Source organism: Peromyscus maniculatus, chromosome 18 (genome assembly GCF_049852395.1).
Source record: "Peromyscus maniculatus bairdii isolate BWxNUB_F1_BW_parent chromosome 18, HU_Pman_BW_mat_3.1, whole genome shotgun sequence".
NCBI classification, from domain to species: Eukaryota; Metazoa; Chordata; class Mammalia; order Rodentia; family Cricetidae; genus Peromyscus; species Peromyscus maniculatus.
The window spans coordinates 41,765,514-41,788,880 of NC_134869.1; the positions used below are offsets into that span (position 1 = coordinate 41,765,514).

Below are 23,367 nucleotides of genomic sequence, written 5' to 3' on the forward strand. Positions count from 1 at the left end.
ACAGTGCCGTGGGAGGTGACTCAGCCCAGAGATGTTGCAACTCATCATTAACTCCTGCCCTACCGAAGAAAAGCAGGAGCCAAAAAAGCCCCTAACCCTCCTTCCCCGAGAGCCCTCTGCCGGAGACCGGAGGACTTTCTGTACTGCTCGGGGGTCTGTCTCCTGGAGGGGTGAAAGCCAGAATCTCTAGAGAAACTAGGACAGGACCAGGGCTGCCCCCTAGAGTTGGACATTGCCGCTCCCTGGGGACCTGGAGCCAGCAAAGCTCTCAGCTTCACATGTCCTGACAAGGGAAAATCAATAAGAGCCAAGAGGTAGGAGGCAGCATGAGTTCCAAGTGAAGGGGTCAAAGGTGAGGCCTGCCTCTCTGGGTTTGTTGTTGTTTGAGACAGCAAGCATCTCTCTACATAATCCTGGCCAGCCTGGAACTCCCTAGGTAGACCAGGCTGGTCTGGAACTCCCTAGGTAGACCAGGCTGGTCTGGAACTCCCTAGGTAGACCAGGCTGGTCTGGAACTCCCTAGGTAGACCAGGCTGGTCTGGACCTCACAGAGCCACCACGTCCAACTCTGAGGTCTGTTTCTTTGCAACTGAGATCAAGTTGGGAGTTTATTTTAAGCCGGAATCTAGCTTTGCGGCCCAGGCTGACCTTGAGCTCTGCGTCGAGGCTTCTTAAACATTTGTGACTCTTTTTGCTAAAGAAAAAAAATTTACCAAAAAAATTGGTTATAAAGTAAGTATTATAGGGACTGGAGACCCAGATCAGCAGTTAAGAGAACTTGCTGCTCTTGTAGACAGGCCCCGAGTTCGGCTCCCGCCACAGATGTCTCCCCCACAATGCCGCACACAAATGGTGTAACACAAGCACACGACTTTGACTTGTTTTGTTGCTGCTGCTGTTGTTTGGTTTGGTTTGGTTTGGTTTGGAGACAGGGTTTCTCGGTGTAGCCCTGGATGTCCTAGAACCATAATATTAGCACTTATGAGTTGAAGGAAGATCAAAAGTTCAAAGTCATCCTTAACTACATAGCAAGTTCTAGGCCAGCTTTTAGCTGTGAAATCCTGCCTCAAAATTTTAAATACATAATTAAAGCAATTAAAAGCTATATGTTTTATTACTGTGAAGGAAGAATTATTCCAGTCATGGGGGGGGCAGGGGCACATGGTGGCACATGCCTTTAATCCCAATACTAAGGAGGCTAAAGCAAGAAGATCTGTATGAGTTTGAGGCCTCTTGGTCTACCTAGCAAGTCTGAGGCCAGGGCTATGAAGAGAGAGCCTGTCTAAAAAAATAAAAAGGTGAAGGAGGGAAGAAAGAAAGGGAGGGAGGAAGAGAGGGAAAGAAGGGAGGGAGGGAGAGAGGGAGGAAGGGAGGGAGGAAGGGAGGAAAGAAGGAAGGAAGAAAGGAAGTAAGGAAGGAAGGAAGGAAGGAAGGAAGGAAGGAAGGAAGGAAGGAAGGAAGGAAAAGGGGAGGGGACTGCAGAGATGACTCAGTGGTTAAGAGCATTTACTATTCTTTCAGAGGACCCAGGTTCAATTCCCAGCACCACATGGTGACTTATAACTGTGGTTGGCATATTGTGCACCCCAATAAACATCTCTGGGGGTCAGAGAACAGAACAGCCACTATATTAAACATAGGTTTAGGCAGTGGTAGCACATGCCTTTAATCCTAGCATTCCGGAGGCAAAGATCCGTCTGAATTTCTATGAGTTCAAAGCCACACTGGATGTTTCTGTATCTCTCTGAGTTCAAATCCAGGCATGGTGACGCACACCTTTCATCCCAGGAAGTGATGGCAGGGAGCAGAAAGGTATATAAGGCGTGAGGACCAGGAACTAGAGCCTTTTTTAAGCTTTTAGCTTTTAGCAGCAGTTCAGCTGAGATTCATTCAGATGAGGATTCAGAGACTTTCAGGCTGAGTAAACAAGATCAGCTGAGGAACTGTCCAGGTAAGGTTGGCTGTGGCTTGCTCTGTTTCTCTGATCTTTCAGCGTTCACCCCAATACCTGGCTCCAAGTTTGTTTTTATGAGTAAGGACCCTTTAAGATTCGTGTTACATCATAACCATCTATAATTCCAGCTCCAGGGGATTCAACTCCCTCTTCTGGTCCCTGAATACACCACTCTAGGCACCCAAGTGCACAGACATACATGCAAGCAAAACATTCATACACATAAAATTAAAATATAAATGTGGAATATTCCTTTACACTGTGTGAATATACGTTGCTGTGGTTGGTTTAATAAAGAAGTTGATTGGCTAATAGCTCGGCAGGATTTTCAGGGAGGAGAGAATTCTGGGAAGAAGAAGGGTGGAGTCAGAGAAGTCGCCAACGCCAAGGAGACACCGGGAAGAAACAGAAGAAAGAGAGGTAACTCCACATGGCAGAATGTAGATCAATAGAAATGGGTTAATTTAAGTCATAAGAGCTAGTTAGCAATAAGCTTGAGCTATCGACCCAGCATTTATAATTAATACTAGGGCTCTATGTGGTTATTTGGGAGTGACTGACCAGACACAGAGAAACTCCATCTACATACAGATGTTTTAATTTTAAAAGGGAGGGAGGCAGGGCTTGAAGTGTTGCTTAGCCTGGCCCTAAAGGTCAGGGCTCAAATGATCCGCTGTGACCTCCAAAGTCCTGAGGCTACCTGAACCGCCACCCTAGCTTTTTGTTTTGTTTATCTAGATATTCATTTTTTTATTTAAAATCACATTTAGTTACGTGTGTGTATGTGGCGGGGGGGAAGCAGGTGGAGGTCAGAGGACAGCTTTCAGGGGTCCATTCTGCCCTTCCACTGTGGATTCCAGGGATGTAACTCAGGTTTGTGTTATGAGAGGAGAGGGCGGTTTGAGCAAGGGAAGCTTGAGCGTGGCCACGGAGGACCTAACTGGCCCGTTACCTGGTTCTCTAACACGCACTCTTCTGCACACCACACAAACTCTTGAGTTTTGTTCCAGCCCTTCCTCAGGGTTTGTTTTCTTTGAGACAAGGTCTCACTATGTAGCCGGGGTTGGCCTGGAACTCTGGGATTACAGGGATGCACCACCACCATCCCCGGCTAACACTGCATCCATTGTCTCCCCATCAGAGTCAGCCCCCTGCACCCCGGGTGACGTGTGGGGACACTCACCACTGTAACGATGAGGAAGAACCAGCACATTCTTGATGCACAGTGAGGAAGGTACAGGGATGGGGGAAAGGTCAAATTCTTGTTTGCAGTAGGTCCTCATTTCTGACCCATTCCCTTTCTCTGGGACCTCACACTCCAGGATCGAGGTAGGGGAATACTCCTGACTAATTGCCCTCAGTGATGTTGGACCCGTGTGACCCAGCACCCAGATGGGTAAGATTTGGGTGACTAAGTCCCAATTGTGACAGAAAGAATACAGAGAACCTCAGAAGATATCATCAGGCTCGGTACACCCAGGAAATGATGGCATTTGGGAACAGCCACAACTCAGTCCCCTGCAAGGCTCCTCCTCATCTCTCTTCTGCCTCTCTAGTCCTCACCATGTTACTCACTGTGGCTATGGAGGGCCTAAGGGTACAACCACGTTCTAGAAACCAAAGCGTCAGGTGAGAGCAGAGCAGGCATTGGAAGCCGCTGAACTGTTTGCCTCCTTTAAGTCTTAGTGCGTTATGTTGTCACCTCTTTGTACCGAAAAGGAGTACATGTCTAGTGAGATGTTTCAGGCAACGCAGCTAGGAAACATCAGTGTCACAGACTCCCATGACATCTGCACATCGCTCTTCAGTTTCCGGAAAATTAATGTAAACAAATAAAACCCCTGGAACCAGGAGCTGTAGTCAGGGTCTGTGTTCGAGAGCAGGATGACTAATCCCACTACCACTCTGTGTCATGACCACCCCTGCCAACAGCCCCCACCTCTGAGCCAGGCTGACCCTGCTTATTTTTTAGTCCCCCCCACCCCTCCCCCGAATGTGTCATTTCTCACTGGGGGAGTTTCGGGAATGTGTGCAAAGGGTTAGGACTTGTGGCAAGGCTGTTCTAAAAAGAGAAGTTGGCTTTGAGAGAAGGAACTCCGTTGACTTGCTGCTCACTCTCTTCCTGTAAACTGGTGTCTCTCTGTCCACAGACTGTGGCAGAAGACATTTAGATAGATAGCTTTTTTGGTTTTGTTTTGTTTTGAGTATAGATGTGTTTTTTAACTAAACAGTATCAGAGAGCAATAGAGAGAGCTCTGAGAGTATTTTTCTAGTGACCAAAGGTCATGGGCTATGGGCAAAAGGCAAAAGCACGCAGTGGTCTCTAGGCCCATGAGAAGCAAGTGTCTTAGCCCCTTCTGACGGCACTTACCCTGTAGGGGTTGCCAGATGTTGGGCATCTGAGTAGATAAAGGGCAAGTCCAGATGGCTAGGAATACAGCTCAGTGGTAGCACATTCGCTTAACATGAACGGCAAATCTCATTCTGAACCTGGGAACTGTAGGGGTGAAAAAAAGTGCACGTGGGACTGGCGCGATGGCTTAGAAGGAAAGGCAGGCACTTGCCACTGAGCCTGGCAACCTGAATTGAGTTCCCAGGGCTCCCCATGGTGAACGGAGAAGACCTATGGGTGGAAGTGTCTTCTGATCTACATTGCAGGCTGCTACACATGGTACCTACAAATACAATACATAAATAAATAGAGGATAGGTAGACAGATAGATAGATTGATAGATAGATAGATGATAGATAGATTGATAGATAGATAGATGATAGATAGATAGACAGACAGACAGATAGATATAGATACATAGATAGATGATAGGGAGGTAGATACATACATACACACACATACATACATACATACATACATACATACATATATATATATAAATATATCTTTAAAAACTGTGTTTGGAACAAGTTAAGACTGTCTAGACCCCAACGTTGACATGTGGAAAGTTGAGCGGGGGCTAGCCTGTGCTCTATCTTCCCTTCAGAGCCCCGAGGGAGTTAGGAAAAAAGAAGTCTTCCATGGTAGTGAGGTTAAGTTCATCAGTCTGTTACCCTGGAAACCTGTATTTATTTGAGTATCCCTACCCCCCCCCACACACACACACACTCCTTTAATTAGTCATCAGTTTCTAGAAGCCATATGGAAAGTGATGACCAGGACCGTGTACAGCTGGAACGGGTTAGTGTCCGAGGAAGTGGGAGGAGCTTAGGGGGGATGATTCAGGGACGGGGCAGGCACATTCTGTTCCCATGATGCCCCAGACTTCAACACTGCCAAATCCTGTATCTTCAGTTCTTCCCAAAGCAGCAAGAATCGAGATCTGCTCCCCTTCACCTACTCAGGGAAGACTCCCTTGCTGGGGAATTGCTGGGAGCCAGTAGACTTCAGGCAGCACGGTGCCCAGTGCCGGAGGAGGAGATAACGCCTGCTCCAGGGACCGGGAGGATGGGAGGAATAAGGAAGTTCGGGGCTCTCACTTTCTGGGATGGCACGGAACCGATAACACAACAGGATTTTGCTCCTTCTGGGAACGGTGGCCATTTCTTTCACAAAATGCTGGTCTGCATTGATTTTATATGGGAAAGCACTTTGGCCTTTTGTCTGTCTCTCTCTCTCTCTCAATGTGACCCCAGGAAACCGTTCTGTCATGACGCTGGAAAATGTTTGGCTCCCCTTCTGTTGACAAAGGTTCTCTAGGGAGCTGGCCACGAAAGAGTCCCGGACAGGCCTCCACTTTCGCAGAGGACTGTGGGGATGGAGGAGGCGGCTCTGTTCTGCCAAGTCAGCAACTAGAGAGCGTGCTGTTGGGGAGCTCAGATTGCTAGAAGGGAGAGATGACGGCCGTCCCCTTTACCTCGGCTTTGTCCCTAACTTCAGCGGAGACGGCATTCACCAGTGGGCTCCTGTTGTCGCATTTTGATTCATTAATTAGGTTGATATTCTGTACAGACTCGTTCTACCCATAGAAAGGGAAAAAAGAGGACTTAAAAGTACCACAGGGGCCAGGCTTGTTGGTCCACACGTGTGATCAGGAATTCAAAGTACTCCTCAGTTGCAGGGTGAGTTTGGCACCGGCTTAGATGGGTCAGTGGTTGAGAGGACCGGGTTCCATTCCCAGCACCTTCATAGAAGCTCACAGTCGTCTGTGATTCCAGTTCCAGGGGATCTGATGCCCTCTGTCTTCCACCTGCACCAGACATGCAAGTGATATACAGACATACACGCCTGCAAAACACCCATACACATAAGACAGAAAATAAATAAACCTGAGCCGAGAGTGGTGGTGCACACCTTAATCCCAGCACTCGGGAGGCAGAGGCAAGTGGATCTCTGTGAGTTCAAGGCCAGCCTGGTCTACATGGTGAATTTCAGGACAGCCAGGGATACACAGTGAGGCCCTGTCTAGAAAACTCAACAAATAAAGATTTGAAAATAAATACAAAACAGAAAGAAAGAGAAAGAGAAGAGAAGAGAGCAGATGGTAGCGGGACATGATTCCAGCTTGAGTTTAGGCTCACACAGCTTTGGCAAAGTGAGCACATACAGCCCCTTGGCTGACCATGAAATAGTTTTTTGTTTGTTTGTTTTTGGGTTTGACTTTGGTTTTGAAATCCTGAAATGTGCTTACCTATTGCCTATTCATTCATTTCTTCTTCCTTTCTCACCTCCTGCTTCTTCTTCTTTTTTTATTTATTTATTTTTTCTTCTAGACAGGGTTTCTCTGTATAGCTCTGGCTGTCCTGGATCTCACTCTGTAGACCCTACTGGTCTTGAACTCAGAGATTTCCCTGCCTCTGCCTCCTAAGTGCTGGGATTAAAGGTCTGTGCCACCACTGCCTGGCTCTTTTTTTTTTTTTTTTTTTTTTTTTTAAATTTATTTTACGAGTGCTCTGGCCGCATGTACAACTTTTTGCCAGAAGAGGGCATCAGCTCTCCACTATAGATGATTGTGAGCCACCATGTGGGTGCTGGGAATTGAACTCAGGACCTCTGGAAGAACAGCCAGTGCTCTTAACCTCTGAGCCATCTCTCCAGCCCTGCTCTTCTCTCTTTTTTCTTTTCTTCTTTTTTTTTTTTTTTTTTTTTTTTTTTTTTTTTTTTGGTTTTTGAGACAGGGTTTCTCTGCGTAGCTTTGCGCCTTTCCTGGAGCTCACTTGGTAGCCCAGGCTGGCCTCGAACTCACAGAGATCCGCCTGGCTCTGCCTCCCGAGTGCTGGGATTAAAGGCGTGCGCCACCACCGCCCGGCCTTCTTTTCTTCTAATTGAGACATAATCTTACTATGTAGTCCAGGCTGCCAAGGAATTTGAGATCCTCTCCCTCAACTTCCCAAGCGCTAGAACTTCAGTCACAAACTACCCACCTGTCCCATATTGCCCATTTCTTAGCAAACCCTCGTCAGGGTTGGGGAGATGGCTACCAGGAAAGTGTTTGTCTTGCAGGGACAAGGACCTGGGAAGCCATGAAAAGAAACCCAGGTGCAGGAGCCTGGAGTGATGGGTCATAGGTTAAAATCAGTGCTCCTCTTAACCAGGCGGTGGTGGTCTTTAATCCCAGGACTCGGAGGCAGAGGCAGTCAGATCTTCCTGAGTTTGAGGCCAGCCTGGTCTACAGCATGAGTTCCAGGACAGCAACAACTACAGAGAAACTCTTGTCTTGAGAAAAGAAAAAGGAAAAAAAAGTGCACAATACCTGAAGTAGAAGAATCCCAAGTGGCTTAGGGTTTCTACTGCTGCTGAGAATCACTGTGAGCAGCATGCAAGTTAGGGTGAGGGCGGATTTGGCTCACACTTCCACATCGCTGTTTATCAGCAAAGGGAGTCAGGACAGGAACTGAAGCAGGGCAGGAACGTGGAGGCAGGAGCTGATGCAGGGGCCATGGAGGGTGCTGCCTCCTGGCTTGCTCAGCCTGCTTTCTTATAGAACCCAGGACCACCATCCCAGGGGTGACACCATCTGTGATGGGCCCTTCCTCACTCCTCACTGATCACTCGCTGAGGAAATACCTTGCAGCTGGATCTCATGCAGGTGTTTTCTCAGCTGAGGCTCCTTCCTCGGCTTGTGTCAAGTTGACATTAAATCAGCCAGCACACCAAGTTTCAGGCCAGTCTGAGTTTCCTGGTGAGTTCAAGGACAGCCTGGGATACATAGCAAGACCATATCACACAAACAATAACACACACACACACACACACACACACACACACACACACTTGTATGCTGCATTGGAGGAGGCTTAGTGTGTAAAATACTTGCAAAGTAAGCACAGAGACTAGAGTTTGGATAATCACACTTATAAATCCTAGTGACCCATCTGTAACCCCATTGCTCGAAAGGCAGAGACCGGGCATCTCTGGAGTAAGTTGCCTACCTAGACCAACCAAATTAGCTGGGAATTCTGGGCTCGACTGAGAGATCTCACTTCCATATATAAGGGGGAAAGTGATCAAGGAAGACACAATACATCAACCTCTGACCTCCCGTGCATATGCACACAAACATGTGAATACACATGCTTGCACATACCTGCACACATGCAAAAATCCATTGTGATGTATTTGTGCATGTGTTTAAATGAAGATGTTACAGAACTGTCCGCCTATTTTCTTTTTAAAAAGACTTAATGTGTATGAATGTTTTGCCTGTGTATATATATATATATATATATATATATATATATATATATATGTATGTATACTATATGTGTCCTTGATTCCCACAGAGGTCAGAAGAGCGTGTCTGATCCCCTGAAACTGAATTAAGGATGGTCACAAACCACCGTATGGTTCCTGGGAATCAAACCTGGGTCCTCTGAAAGAGTACAAAGTGCTCTTGACCACTGAGCTCTCTCTCTAGCCCTCCATCTACTTTCTTTGAAGTCATGACAAAAGTCATGAGTCATCAGGTAAGGAGTACACTGAGAGGAAAAGAACGCAGAGAGCTTTGTAAACCAAACCTTGGAATGGGTGGAGAACATCCACTTGATCTCTTGCCGTAGAATAAAGCATGGCCATGGTGGTCAATAACACTGAGAACTGATCTGCAAGGGTCTTAATCTCCTGCCATGAGGCTGACAGCGGCGGCCAGTGGCAAAAAGAGAGTCAAGCAGAAGTGAAAGGCCAAGCCTGGTGGCATGGGCTGGGACAGCAGGTCAGCTTGGGCTACATAGTGAGGTTTTATCCAAGATGCTGGGAGATGGCTCCATGGGTAAAAGTGATTGCCGTGTGATCTCGAGGACCAACGTTCTGATCCCCAGAGCCCACATAGCAAGTCTATAATCTCAGTGTTCCTATGTGTGGTGGTTTGGATGAGAATGGCCCCCTTAGGCTCGAATATTTGAATGCTCAGTCCCTAGTGGGTGGAACTGCTTGGGAAGGACTAGGAGGTGTGGCCTTGTTGGAGGAGGTGTGTCACTAGGGGTGGGCTTGGAGGTCTCAGAAGCCAATATTGTTTCCGATTAGATATCTCTCTCTCTCTCTCTCTCTCTCTCTCTCTCTCTCTCTCTCTCTCTCTCTCTCTCTCTCTCTCCCTCAAGGTTGTCTCAAAATGTAAGTTTTCAGTTACTGCTCCAGCACCATGCCTGCCTGCTGCCATGCTCCCAGCCATAATGGTCATGGACTCTAGCTCTTTGGAATCACGAGACCCCAAATTAAATGCTGTCTTTTAAGTTACCTTGGTCTTGGTATTCGAGACAACAGCAGAAAAGTGAGTAAGACATACAGGAAGAAGAAAAGTGGACATCAGAATTCCTGAACCCTCGCACCTCATGTAGGTCAAGTTGAGTTTTGACTCATGGTGTAGTTAAAGGTGTCCTCTAACTTCAAATATTTTTGCCTCTGTCTCCCAGCACAAGCATGTGACATCAAGCTCAATATTTTTGTGTTGTGGTTTGGCTTTTTGATTTTGGCTACAGTGTCTTGAGACAAGGTCTCACTATGTATTTTCTAAAATTATTTTGTGTGCATTTGTGTTTTGCCTGCATGTATGTCTGTGTGAGGGTGTCAGATCCCCTGGGACTGGAGTTAGAGACAGCTGTGAGCAGCCATGTGGGTGCTGGGAATGGAACTCAGGTCCTCTGGAAGAGCAGCCAGTGCTCTAACTGCTGAGCCATCTCTCCAGCCACCCTCACTATGTATTTTGACTGGCCTGGAATTTACTGTAGCAATCAGGCTGGGAGCCAGGAGGTGGTGGTGCACACCTTTGATCCCAGCACTCTGTGAGTTTGAGGCCAGCCTGGTCTACAGAGCAAGTTCCAAGACAGTCACCAAAGCTACACAGAGAAACCCTGTCTCGAAACAAAAAACAACAGAAAAAGAAATCAGGGTGGGCTCAAACTTGAGATATCTTTCCAATCTCTGCCACCTGGATTGCTGGGAGTGCAGACATGCACCATCACTCCCAACTCAGACCTTTAAATTCGTGCCTATCTGAACAGTTTACAAAGAGTCCACAAAACATCTTTTAATCATTTTATGTGTATGAGTGTTTTGTCTGCACACATGTCTGTGCACCACATGTGTGCCTGGTGCCCAAGACTGTGTGAGCCTCCATGTGGGCACTGGGAATGGAACCTGAGTCCTTTGCAAGAATAACAAATGCTCTTGACCACTGAGCCAATTCTCCAGCCATAAACTTACTTATTTTTATTGTGCGTGTCATGGTGCATGTGTGGAAGTCAGAGGACAATTGCTGGTGGAAGGTTCTCTCCTTCCACCAAGTGGGTTAATTTTGAAGAGAGAAGAGAGATGTAGACACCACCTCCTGAAGTTCTTGGGAGACTAAATGGAAAAGATTGTCCAGCATAATAAGTCTATTTATAATCAAAGCATGCAAGAGGATCAGGAGCTTAAGGTCATCCTCAGTTATACAGTGAAGTTCTTTATGGTAGCCTGTGATAAATGAGACCCCACCTCAGAAAACTGGGAGGGATGGTAAGATCTGTCAGCAGATAAAGGTGCTTTTGGCCAAGCCTGACAACCTGAGTTCAGTCTCCTGGACTGGTAGAAGGAGAACTGACTCCCACAAGATGTCCTCTGAGAGGTACCCATACACTCCCGCACACATACACACACAATAGATAAATGTAGATTTTAGAAGTTTTTATAGAGGAGAGAATAAACCTATCTGCTGCTTTGAAAACAGGCAGGGTGAGGATAATTTCCAAACAACTGGCCTCTCAGTACCACCTAGTGGTCAGCTAAAAACAATACAGGCTCTGATCCCGAATGACCAGTCCTAGAATAGCTCACTTCCAAATCCCTGGAACCTTTGCTACCTACACATGACAGGGAGACCATAATGAAGAAGTGTCGAGTAGCAACCCAGCCTCGGGATAGAAAAGAAAGCCAGGGGTTAAGTGGCTTTTCTTAAGCTACATTTGGGGAACTGAGTAAGTTCCAGAGCAAGTGATACTTTATTCCCTCATTATTGGTTATAGCAGTGGCTTTGGAACTTTGAACATATATGTACACATACATTACTTATTACACACACCACATACACACACATACACACACACACACACACACACACACACACACACGAGGCAGGGCACATATTATGGGCTGAATTATACTCTTACTTGATAGTATTTAGAAGCAAGACTTTAAGGCAATAATTAGATGTAAACAAGGTCATGAGATAGGGTACCCTTGATGGGATTTGTCAAAGGGGACTCTAGGGTGATAAACTCAGGAACGACCATATGACAGTACACAAGAGAGCAGCTACATGCAAGGCAAAATGAGAAACCTCTCGGGATTGAAATACTGGTTGTAATTTTTTCAACTGATTTTGTAGGGGAAGTAAAGTTTCTCCTTTATACTGTTCTTGCTTGTTAACTTGATGCATTTGGGAAGAGGGAATCTCAACTGAGGAATTGCCTACTTTGATTAGCCTATGGGCATGTCTGTGGGGCATTTTTCTTAGGAACATTGGAGGAGGTCCTAGGTGAGTGGTTCTCAAACTGTGGGTGGAGACCCCTTGGGAGGGTCGAACAACCATTTCATAGGGGTCACTTAAGACCATGGGAAAACACAGATATTTATAATCCATAACAGTTGCAAAATTACAGCTATGAAGCAGCAATGAAAATAATTTTATGGTTGTGGGTCACAACAACAGGAGAAACTGTGTTAAGAGGTCGCAGCGTTAGGCAGGTTGAGAAGCACTGTTCCAGGTGGTCCTGGCTTGTATAAGAAATCGAGCCCAGCAGAAAGGCAGGGAACAAGCCAGTAAGCAGCGTTCGTCCCTCTGGTTGTGTTGCTGTTCGTGGTGCTTTGTTGATTGGTTGGTTGGGTTGGATTGGTTGGTTGGGTTGGTTAGTTGGTTGGGTTGGTTAGTTGGTTGGTTGGTTGGTTGGGTTGGGTGGGTTAGTTTGGTTTGGTTTGGTTGGTTGGTTGGTTTGGTTTGGTTTGGTTGGTTGGTTGGTTGGGTTGGGTTGGTTTGGTTGGTTGGTTGGTTGGTTGGTTGGGTTGGTTTGGTTTGGTTGGTTGGTTGGTTGGGTTTGGTTGGTTTGGTTGGTTGGTTGGTTGGGTTGTTTGGTTGGTTGGTTGGGTTGGTTGTTTGTTTGGTTGGTTGGTTGGTTTGGTTGGTTGGGTTGGTTGGTTGATTGGTTGGTTGGGTTTTGTTGTTTTGAGACTGGATCTTACTATGTAGCTCTGGATGGCCTAGAATTCACTACATAAACACAGCTGAATTTGAGCTCAGAAGTCGTTCTTCCTCTTCCTCCCAAGTGCTGTGATAAGGGCATGGACCACCATGCCTGGCTCCTCTGTGACCTTGAGTTCCTGCCTTGACTTCTCTTGATAGGCTATAGACTAAATGAAGTACATGCTTTCTTCCTCAAGTTGGTTTTGGTCGGTGTTATCACAGCAACAGAAAGTGAGCTAGAAGAGCTCTTTCACAGTCTGACTGGACCTGAAAATCACGTTGGCATCAGAACAGCAGATGAGAGCACACAGGCTGTATTCAGTTATGTTTACGTGTGCATGGGGCACCTTCACACGGGCAATGAGGACACAAAGGAGCTGGTAGGGCCGAAAGTTTGTAATACTAGGTTAAAGTCAACTGTGGACATGAGAGGAGAGGAGAGATGGGACAGATGTTGGGAAATGTGAATAAGAGAAAATACATTAGTTTAATAAACTTTACTTTTTGTTTTTTGTTTGTTTTCTGAGACAGGATTTCTCTGTGTAATAGCCGTGGCTGTCCTGGAACTCGCTTTGTAGACCAAACTGGGTTGGAACTCACAGAGATCCGCCTGCCTCTGCCTCCCAGTGCTGGGATCAAAGGTGTGTGCCACCATGCCCAGCTTTGGGTTGGTTTTTGTTGTTATTTGTTTGTTTAGTGAGTCTCATGGCCTCAAACTCACTATTTGGCCGAGGATGACTTGAACTTCTGATCCTCCTGGATTCCTCTCCCAAGTGCTGGGAATACAGGCATGTACCACCACACCTAGCTAGTAGGTTTTGTTGGTGATAGAGTTCTCTCAGTCCCAATTCCCCATCTTTGGGGGATTGTCTCCTTCCTCCTGGAGACCTTGTGCCTTATCTTCAGCTTTCAGGAAGAAAAGGGAAAACAAAAAGCACCAATATTGTATTTTCTTCAACTTAAAATACCCCATATGCTAAAGTGGTGTATTTCAGTATGGTCTGCTCTAAATTCACCAGCTTCATGGGCCATGTTCTTCTGTGAAAGGAAACAGGCCCCTTCGAAACCGAAAGCAAGTTTGGCACATAGCTGTCATACCACTAAGACCTTCAAATACAGGCCAGGTCTTCACTGTCGGACTTTCATGAGGTGTTTGCTGGTCACATTATTCAGACTCCATCCTTGCTGGGCATGGAGGTACATGCCCCTAGTCCCAACACTAGGGGTGTTGATGTAGGGGGATGCTTGAGGCCAGTTAGGTAACTAACATAGTAAGGCCCAATCTGGGGGCCTGGGCATAAGCCTTTAATCCCAGCATTCAGGAGGCAGAGGCAGGCAGATTTCTGAGTTCTAGGCTAGCCTGGTCTACAGAGTAAGTTCCTGGACAGCCAAGGGTACACAAAGGGACCTTGTCTCAAAAAAGAAAAAAAAAAACACTATTGATTATATTGGGAAGTGGGCCTCTGGGAGGTGATTAAATCACGAAGGCAGAGAATGGGGTCAGAGTCTTTATAAAAGAAGTCCTGGAGAACTACCTTGTCTCTCCTCCACCCTGTGAGGAGGACACTCTGAGAAGGGACACTTTTTGAAGCGGAAAAACAGGCTCTTACCAGATACCAAAACTCCAGAGCGTTATCTTGGGTTTCCCAGCCTCCAGACTATGAGCGGTAAACCTCTGTCATCCGAAAGACTCGGAGTCCATGAGGCACTCGTTGCGACAGCGGCCCAAATAGACTGAAACGGCCACTGTTCTTCCACAGTAACTACTCTTGAGCCGCTGAGACCCAAACACCCGGCAGCAACAACTCCAGCACGGAAAGGTTTATTTTGGTTCACCGTGTCGGTGGACCGAGGTGGGGAAGGCACAGGTGTGGGCACGTGCCGCAGAGGCCGTTCACGTCGAAGTCAGCCAAGGAGCAGAAAGCAGGACGGGAGCCAGGCACAGGCTTCAAGGGCCTGTCCCTAGCCGCTTCACCAGCTGGGCCTCGCTCCTATAGGTGTTACAGCCTCCCAGAGCGCTCCAGCAGCTGCGGAAAAGGCATTCAAAACATGAGCCTACGGGGAACCCTCAGAGAACCGTAACACCGGAATCAATTCTCTTAGCTACTCCTCAGCATGTCACTACCACATACATAGTGTGGTAGTTTGAATGAGATGCCCCCACAGCCTCATGTGTATGAATGCTTGGTTCCCCGGTTGGTGGAACTGCCCCAGAAGGCACTTGTCGGGGGGAGGTGTGTCACTGGGGCTGGGCTTTGAGGTTTCAAAAGCCCTGATCATTCCCAGTTGGCTCTCTTCTGCGCCATAAGCTCTCAGTTCCTGCTCAGGTGCCGTGCCTGCCTGCCGTGATGGTCACGGGCTCTCTAACTAACCCTCTGAGATGGTCAGCCCCAAATTGAGTCTTCTAGAAGCTGCCTCATCACAGAAATTGAAAAGTAAAAGTAACTGAAACACATAGCAGTTAAATAAATACGCCTGCTACCTTTAAATTTTTTTCCCCCTTTGAGACATGATCTTACAATGTAGCCCTGGCTGGCCTAGAACTTGCTAGGTAGAGTAGGCTGGCCTGAAACTCTGAGTCCTGAATACTGGGGTTAAAGGTGTGCACCACCATACCTATGTGGCTTTAATAAAGGATTTTTATCAGTACTGGATAAATGAGGTTAAGAGCATCCTGCTCTTGCAGAGGTCCTAAATTCAGTTACCAGCACCTACTTCAGAGGAGCTACAGCTCACAACCACCTGTAATTCCAACTCCACGGAATTGCGCCCTCTCCTGGAATCCACAGGGACAGGTATTTAGATGACATTCATTTACACAGACATACACAAGTATAAAAATAAATCCTTAAAAATGATTTTTTGTTGTTTTTTTTTTGTTGTTTGTTTGTTTTTCAAGATAGGGTTTCTCTGTGTAGCCCTGGCTGTCCTGAAACTTGCTCTGTAGACCAGGCTGGCCTCGAACTCACAGAGATCTGCCTGGCTCTGCCTCCCGAGTGCTGGGACTAAAGGTGTGCACCACCACCACCACCACCACCACGACCACCACCACCACCACCACCTGGCACAATTCATTTTAATTTTGAGGCAGAGTCTAAGGCAGCTGAGGATGTCCTTTATTTTTTATTTAAGTCTTATGGGGGGGGTCTTAGAGTTTCTATTACTGAGATGAAACACCATGATCAAAGCAACTTGGGGAGGAAAGGGTTTATTCAGCTCACACTTCCATATCACTCACTGTTCATCACTGAAGGAAGTCAGGACAGGACTCAAGCAGGACAGGAACCTGGAGGCAGGAGCTGATGCAGAGGCCATGGAGGGAGCTGCCTCCTGGCTTGCTCCTTGTGGCTTGCTCAGTCTGCTTGCTCTCTTTCTTTTTTTTTTTAAAAGATTATTTATTTTGTATATAGTGTTCTGTCTGAATGTATGTCTGCACTGCATATCAGAAGAGGGCACCAGAACACATTATAGATGGTTGTGAGCCACCATGTGGGTGCTGGGAATTGAACCCAGGTCCTCTGGAAGAGCAGCCAGTGCTCTCAACCTCTGAGCCATCTCTCCAGGCCCAGGCCCACCAGCCTCCTTTCTTTCTTTCTTTCTTTCTTTCTTTCTTTCTTTCTTTCTTTCTTTCTTTCTTTCTTTCTTTTCTCTCTCTCTCTCTCTCTCTCTCTCTCTCTCTCTCTCTCTCTCTCTCTTTTTCTTTTTTTTTTTGAGACAGGGTTTCTCTGTGTAGCTTTGCGCCTTTCCTGGAACTGGCTTTGGAGACCAGGCTGGCCTCGAACTCACAGAGATCTGCCTGGCTCTGCCTCCTGAGTGTTGGGATTAAAGGCGTACACCACCACCGTCCGGTGCCTCCTTTCTTGTAGAACCCAGGACCACCAGCCCAAGGAAAGCACCATCCATTAAGAAAATGCCCAAAGGCCTGCCAACAGCCTGATTTTATAGAGGCATTTTCTTGAGGTCCCCTCCTCTCAGGGGACTTAAGCTTGTGTCAAGCTGACATAAAACTACCGAGCACTGGGGGTGGGAGGGGGAGTGGGGGGTGGCGGCGTCAGGCAGATTACTACACCCAGGAATCCTGCAAAGTAGATGTGTCTCCTTAGAGACAACCTTTACTCTCTCAAAAAATTTGTCTCAGCTGGGGCGGTGGTGGTGCACACCTTTAGTCCCAGCACTAGGGAGGCAGAGGCGGATCTCTGTGAGTTCGAGGCCAGCCTGGTCTACAGAGTGAGATCCAGGACAGGCACCAAAACTACACAGAGAAACTCTGTCTCGAAAAAACAAAAAAACAAACAAAAAAAAGAAGTCTCACATTAGCAGTGAATACTCAGGTATTGCCCTGAATGAAGATGTCCTTAACTTGTAATCCTCTTGCCTCTGCTCTCAGCGTGCTGGTGCCGTCTTGCTGTTTTGTATTGTTGTGGGGATTACACGCAGGGCTTCGTACACACCAGGTAAGCACTCTGCCCACCTTCATGCTCTCCCACACCCTTCAGGAACTTATACATGGATGATGTGTATGTATACCACACACGTAAGGTATCAGAAACTACGTATAAAGTCATTGTTGTGTTCCTGCAAAAGGGAACTCAGGCTTTTGGTTTCTTATTGGTCCCAGTCAAGTATTGATTATTAGCTGTGTTCTTTTCTATGCATGGTTCAAAGCCTTATTTCAGTTGGATATTTGAGAATTTAACTGTTAGGCTCTAGGGATACAGTAGCCCACACCTATAATCCCAGCACTGAGGGAAGTAGATGCAAGAGGATCACAGCCTGGTCTGCCCAGTGAACCCCAGTTCCAAGCCAGCCAAGGTTACACAGAGATCCTGTCTCAATCTAACCAACTAGTTTAGGAGCTGGAGGAGCCCATGGTCTAATGCAGGGTGGTTGAGAATGAAACAGGCATATTAGTCTGACGTCATCATTACAGGTAGGGACGATAACTCAGTTGGTAAAATGCAAGCATGAGGCCCTGAGTTCACCCCTAGGAGAGGCAGGGGAGCCCATCTAAGGAGTCAGAGACAGATGGAGCCCTGGGACTTACCAGCCAGTCACCGAGCCCCAGGTCCTCAAAAAACACATTTGTGCACTACCATGGGCACACAGACATGGACATGTGCACACATGCACACACACACACACACACACACACACACACACACACACACACACGAGATGGGTAGCTTAGCTAACATTTAGGGTGAGGGGACCGGTAAGAGAAAGATTCCCAAAGATCCAAAAGCTAAGAAAAGATTGGGAGAGGGCCAGGATTCAACAGGGTTGGTTTCTGTGGGACTTCGGAGCTCCTGAGGGCTGAGCTTGGCTGAGGCCTCTCTTTTTCTTCCACTTTTCTATAACCAAAGGTGCAGCATGGGTAAAACCAGAACTGAATGGCAGATCTTGGCGGTGTCTGGACACATCATTACTTTGCCCTGGTGTCTCTGGGAGCCGACAAAGATTCCAACTTGTGGTTTGTTTCCATTTTGACTCAGGGTCTGAGTCCGAGTTTGCTTTGCCCCATAAAGCTGCACAGTAGGATGTTTTGGCCAACGGCATGGTTACCAGGTGCCTTATGCTTCAAGGCCTAATTACAAGACGCTTTGCCGTAAGGTGTTACCAGGTGTTTAGAGAATTAAAGTCTACACTTGTTTGTACTTTGATCTTGAGAGGGGGTGGTCTCTTGTCTCTTCCTTTGCTAGTATAAAAAGCCCAATAGGAATAAACTCGAGGCGACTGAGTATTGACCCAGGGCCCTCCCAAAGCTATCCTGTGTCTTTTTCATCTAGGTCTATATTTTTTCCTAACTAGCATTTCTCAATTCCTCACTGCCCCACTTCAAGGACCCTTGGACAGTCAGGGCTGGACTCCAACAGGTGTCATTTTAGGCAGCATCCAAGGCAAAATTTCAAGAGCTACTCTAGGCATTCAAAGTAAATCACAATTAACTTCAAAAGCAGTGAAGAAGGAACAACGGACTCACTGCCTCGTGGTACAACAACACATACATTAATATGTCAAGTTACTTTTGTTCTAAAAATTTCACTGGATAACAACACTAACTTCTGCTTACTGAGGTCTGACTTTGTCGTACATTACTTTCTCTTTGTTGAGATAGTCTTACCCTGTAGCCCAGGTTGGCCTTGAAATGCTGTCAATTCTGTCTCTGCCGACAGAGAACTATTTATTACAGGTGTTCACTACCAAGGCCAGCTGCACTCAAAAAGTAAGGGGCCAGGGCTATAGACCAGTGGCAGAGCTGCTGTGTGCAAGGCCCTGGGTTCAATCCCTAGCACCATGAAAACATTTGAACTTAAGTGTCTTCTTTCACCTAACTGGCAAACCCGAGTTGAGAACAGAGCCAAAGCCTGACCACGTGTTGTCTACTCGAATTTATTCTTACTTTCTTTAAAAAAAAGAGGTTTAGGGAGGCCATGGGGGTAACTCAAACACTGAACAGGAACAAAGACTCCAAGACTTGGGGTACTCCTGTACCCCAACCCCAGCTCTCAGACTCCCACCCCCCGGTTTTCTTTTCAACAAGACACCCAGATCAGCAGCAGAGGTACCCAGGGTGGTCACCGAGAATCTGAACACTGGGAATGGGAGGGGAAAGTCCAAAAACAGGAGCTGGGCAGAAGGGAAGGAATGGAGGGGAGCCTAGGGCTCTGGAGGATGGAGGGGGCCGCAGGTGAAGTGAGCCAGGAAGGGGCGCCCCCCTGACTGCCGCGCCCACACGCGGCCCACGTGCCCGGAGCCCAGAGCACCCCATGGTTTATTTATTCTGCAGTTCATCCCCGGGGCTCACAGGCCCCGCTCCAAGTCCTCCAGCTCCTCCTCCAGGGCCCTCCGCCGGGCCAGCTTCTCCAGCTGCTCTCGGCTGGGCTGGCTGACCTCGCCGGCCTGGATGCGCTGCTGCAGCTCCTCCACCTGCCGCAGCTTCTTCCTCAGGTTCTTGATCTTCTTGGCTTTCTCTGTGGTGGCAGCAGCGTCGGCTGCATCCGAGGCAGCTGGAGGGGCGGCCTGGCAGCCTTGGAGGGCACCGGGCGTTTGGGCCGCGTCTCCCAGAGACAGCTTATCCAGAGTCCTGCTCACGGCCTCGGCCTCCTTCTCCTGCTGCTGCCGCCGCTTCTCCTTGCGCTTCAGGTTGCGTTTGGCGGTCTTGGAGAGGCCGGCTTCACCGCCCTCGGGTCTGCAGGGCGTGGCCGGAGTGGTGGCCTCAGGGCTCAGCCCCGGGGGCAGTTCCGGTTTACTCTTGAAGAACTTCACGTACTTGTTTTCATAGCTGCAGGAAACAGAGAGCTTGAGCTTCCGGATGCGGCCGGCTCCCTCCCGGGTCGCCCACCTCACTTCCTCCCATTCCATCCCATCTCCTCTGCCCTTGGGGCTCCCTCGGCTTGAGGAGGGTTCTAGAACTCACAGCTCTGGCTCGCTCTCTAAAGGACTGCTTGCCGTCCAGAGGTCCTGAAGAACAGGTCAAAGGCAGCTGGCTGGGGACCCTCACTCACCCCTCAATCCCAGCTCCTTCCTCTCCTTCCACTTGCTTGGGGCTCGGGCGAGTCACCCCTGCCCTCGAAGGCACAGTACTTGTGCGGGGACCCCCTAAACCCCCGTCAGCCTAACCACGCACGCACACTGGAACCTCCTCCTGGGGCACGTATCCCTCTTTGACCCTCCGCTGCTTGCGCCAGGTCCCGTCGGGTCTCTGTGTGGAGGCAATGTACTTGCCTGAAATGACAGAAATGAAGCTGAGGTTAGAGTCCCTCGTTTTCAAATATTCCCCAAGACGAGGCAAGTGTTCGTAAGTGAGCACAGCCCCCCCAGCACCCCTCCACCCGCCTAGTGCAGGACAGGGGCCACCATGGAGACCAGGTGGGCCTCGATCTGCGCTCTCCCACCTCCCACCCCACCTCCCGAGTGCCAAGGTCACAGGCATCCGACGACCCCAGCTCAGGCTCGTTCCTCATATCAACTCCAGTCTTCTGCCACCGATTGCCTGGCACCCTCTCCTTGCCCTCTTTTTTAACTAACGTACGCCGACAGACCAGGCAGAGAAGGCATTCTTCAAGTACAGGGCAAAGGAAACAGCGAAAGCATAAACGAACCAGATCAGAAAGGGCCAAGCGGGGGTGCGGGAAAGGGCAGGGGAGAATGAAGGAGAAACTCCATTTAGAAACTTCGAGGAAGACAAAACTTTTAGGAAACCCGATTAGAAAGCCACCAGAACATGTGGATGTAGAGGACACTTGTTCATACACTAACTTTTATTTTTATTATTTACGTGCATGTGTCTCTACGTGAGTGTGCTGAATTATCTGGAGCTGGAGTTGCAGGTGGTTGTGAGCTGCCCGCCCAGTGTGGGTCTGGGAACTGAACTTGGATTCTTTGGAAAAGCAGCACACGCTCTTAACCACTGAACCATCTCTCCAGCCTCCACATGTTTAAATTAGTCAAAAGCTGAAAGCAATCTAAAAAGCCAACAACATGTGGCCTTGGTTCATATATACCACGGAACACCGCGCTGTGGGTAAAAAGAAAAAAAGTTAGATATGAATTAATAAATATTCAGTAGTGGTACTGGAAGTGTTCATAGTTTACTAAGTGGAAATGCTGTTTCTCACTAAGTTCAGTAGCTGCCCCTTAACTGCTCTCCTAAATCAGCACTTGCAACTTGGCAGTGGTTAGGCTGCCCTGGCCATAGCCAGGCGGGAATTCTGTTCCCTCAGGCACCAGCTCTGCCATGGCAGCTAAAGGGAACTCTATCTAGATCTCCATCCCTCTACAGAACTCAGGATTCAAAGGCTGAGGTGAAATTCTGCTCACTCAAGGCTGAATGACAAGTAGCTGACCTCCCCTCCTAGTTCGGGTCTCCCCCAGAACAGGTGTCCTTTTGCTCAGCACCAGCTTAAGAACCCTGGCTACACATGGTTCCTCCCTACCACTTCCTGTCAGCTAGCTAATGACCCCAGGTTAATTTTAATCAAACAAATGTAGTATGTCTTTGCATCATTAAACGAATATACCACAGCATAAATGAATGTAACACATTTTCAAATAATATTCTACAACATGGAAGTTGTGATTCACACCGTAACTCCAGCACGCTTTAGGCTGAAGCAGGAGGGAAAAGTTCAAGGCCAGCGCCAGCCACACAGGGGGTGTGAGGACAGCTCAGGACAGAAGAGGTTATCTCAAAACAAACAAGTATTCTCCAAGTTAGCCTACAGACTCACTTGTACTCTTACTGTGTGTGTGTGTGTGTGCGTGTTTGAGACAGGGTTTCCCTGTGTAGCTTTGGAGCCTGTCCTGGATCTCGCTCTGTAGACCAATCTGGCCTCAAACTCACGGAGATCCGCCTGCCTCTGCCTCCCGAGGGCTGGGATTAAAGTTGTGCACTGCCCGGTTACTCTTACTTTGTTATAGTATCCATTTCTTTATGCAATAGTAAGAAGTAGTATTTATTTCTTTAGAAAAATCTTATTTTTATTTATTTATTTTTGTAATATGTGTGTGGGGGCACATGAGTGCCTTGGGGCTGAGGTTACAGGTGGTTAGTTGTGGTCCACTGGATGTGGGTGTGCTGAGAACCAGCCAGGTCCTCTGGAAGAGCAATGAGAGCCTGCTGAGCCACATCCCCAGCTCCTAGAAAAGTCTTAGCTATTAGGAAGTTGTTTGCCAGTTCACTGGAGAAGACAAAAGCTTTTCAATTTTTACTTCAAGGTTTGAATTTTACAGAGCTGGAAAGATGGCTCAGTGGTTAAGACTGGCTGCTCTCCCAGAGGACCCAGGTTCAATTCCCAGCACCTACATGGCAGCTCACAACTGTCTGTGACTCCAGTTCCAGGGGATCCGGCACCCTCACACAGACATACATGTAAGTAAAACACCAATGCACATTTAAAAAATGAATTTTATTATTAGCAACAAACAGTGAACATTGTTTTACTTGAAGCCACAGGCTTGTATTTATTAATTTATTTTTGTTTTTTTGAGACAGGGTCTCTCTTTGTACCCCTGGCTGTCCTGGAACTCACTCTGTAGAACAGGCTGGCCTCGAACTTAGATCCACCTCTTATGCCTCCCGAGTACTGGGATTAAGGGCGTGCACCACCGCCACCGCCACCACCACTGCACCAGGTGGCCGAACAACGCATGCACACTCACAGAGACATTTTCTGACGGGAAAGTGACTGTCAGATCTCTTCACTTCTAGAACCCTTCTAAGTCCTCTCAGGGAACAGGGCGCCCTGCTTAGCTTGCACTCAGCAGGGGTTCCTCCTGCAGGCAACACCTGCTCTCCTGTGTGGCAGAGCTGGGTCACCCCTGCCCCCCCTCAGTCAGGGAAAGTCATGCACTGAAGACGGGTTTATAAATACGTCGTTTTCATCGTGTAACGTGGGACCAGGCCCTCTTGTGGGACGTGTGCAATGACGAAGGTGCACTGGTGCTGGTCTAGCAGCCCTGCCCACGTGTCTTTACACCACCAGTGCACAATCAACCCAGTGAAAAAGGGGCTGGGGACCCCCAAGGGGCTTCGGATACCTAAGAACCACTGGGGTATTGTTTGGTCCCATTCTTGTTGAGACGAGGGGAGGACTTAATGGTCCATGCAGCCTGTGTTTAGAGACAAAGAGAAAAATATGGAAGGACACACAGCAGGGCTGTGATGCTCCTTACATTAAGAGGGATAACTGGTAGGAGAGATGGAAGAGATCATTAATTCGTTAATTTCTCTATTTAGTTATTGGTTTT

General features: G+C 47.9%; 1 protein-coding gene across 4 annotated transcripts in view; it reads right to left on the reverse strand.

Annotated features, from left to right (window-relative positions):
- Positions 1–18,992: 18,992 nt before the first annotated feature.
- Positions 18,993–23,367, reverse strand: part of Pym1 (PYM1 exon junction complex associated factor) — a 25,113-nt gene continuing 20,738 nt past the window's right edge. For all 4 annotated transcript variants that reach the window (XM_016005875.3, XM_006987317.4, XM_016005873.3 and 1 more), the window contains 2 exons: positions 20,250–20,343; positions 18,993–19,900 (listed from right to left, as the gene is read on the reverse strand). In XM_016005875.3, coding sequence (XP_015861361.1) covers positions 19,420–19,900; positions 20,250–20,343 — 575 coding nt within the window. In that variant the 3' untranslated portion in view covers positions 18,993–19,419. The remainder of the gene's footprint in view (positions 19,901–20,249; positions 20,344–23,367) is intronic.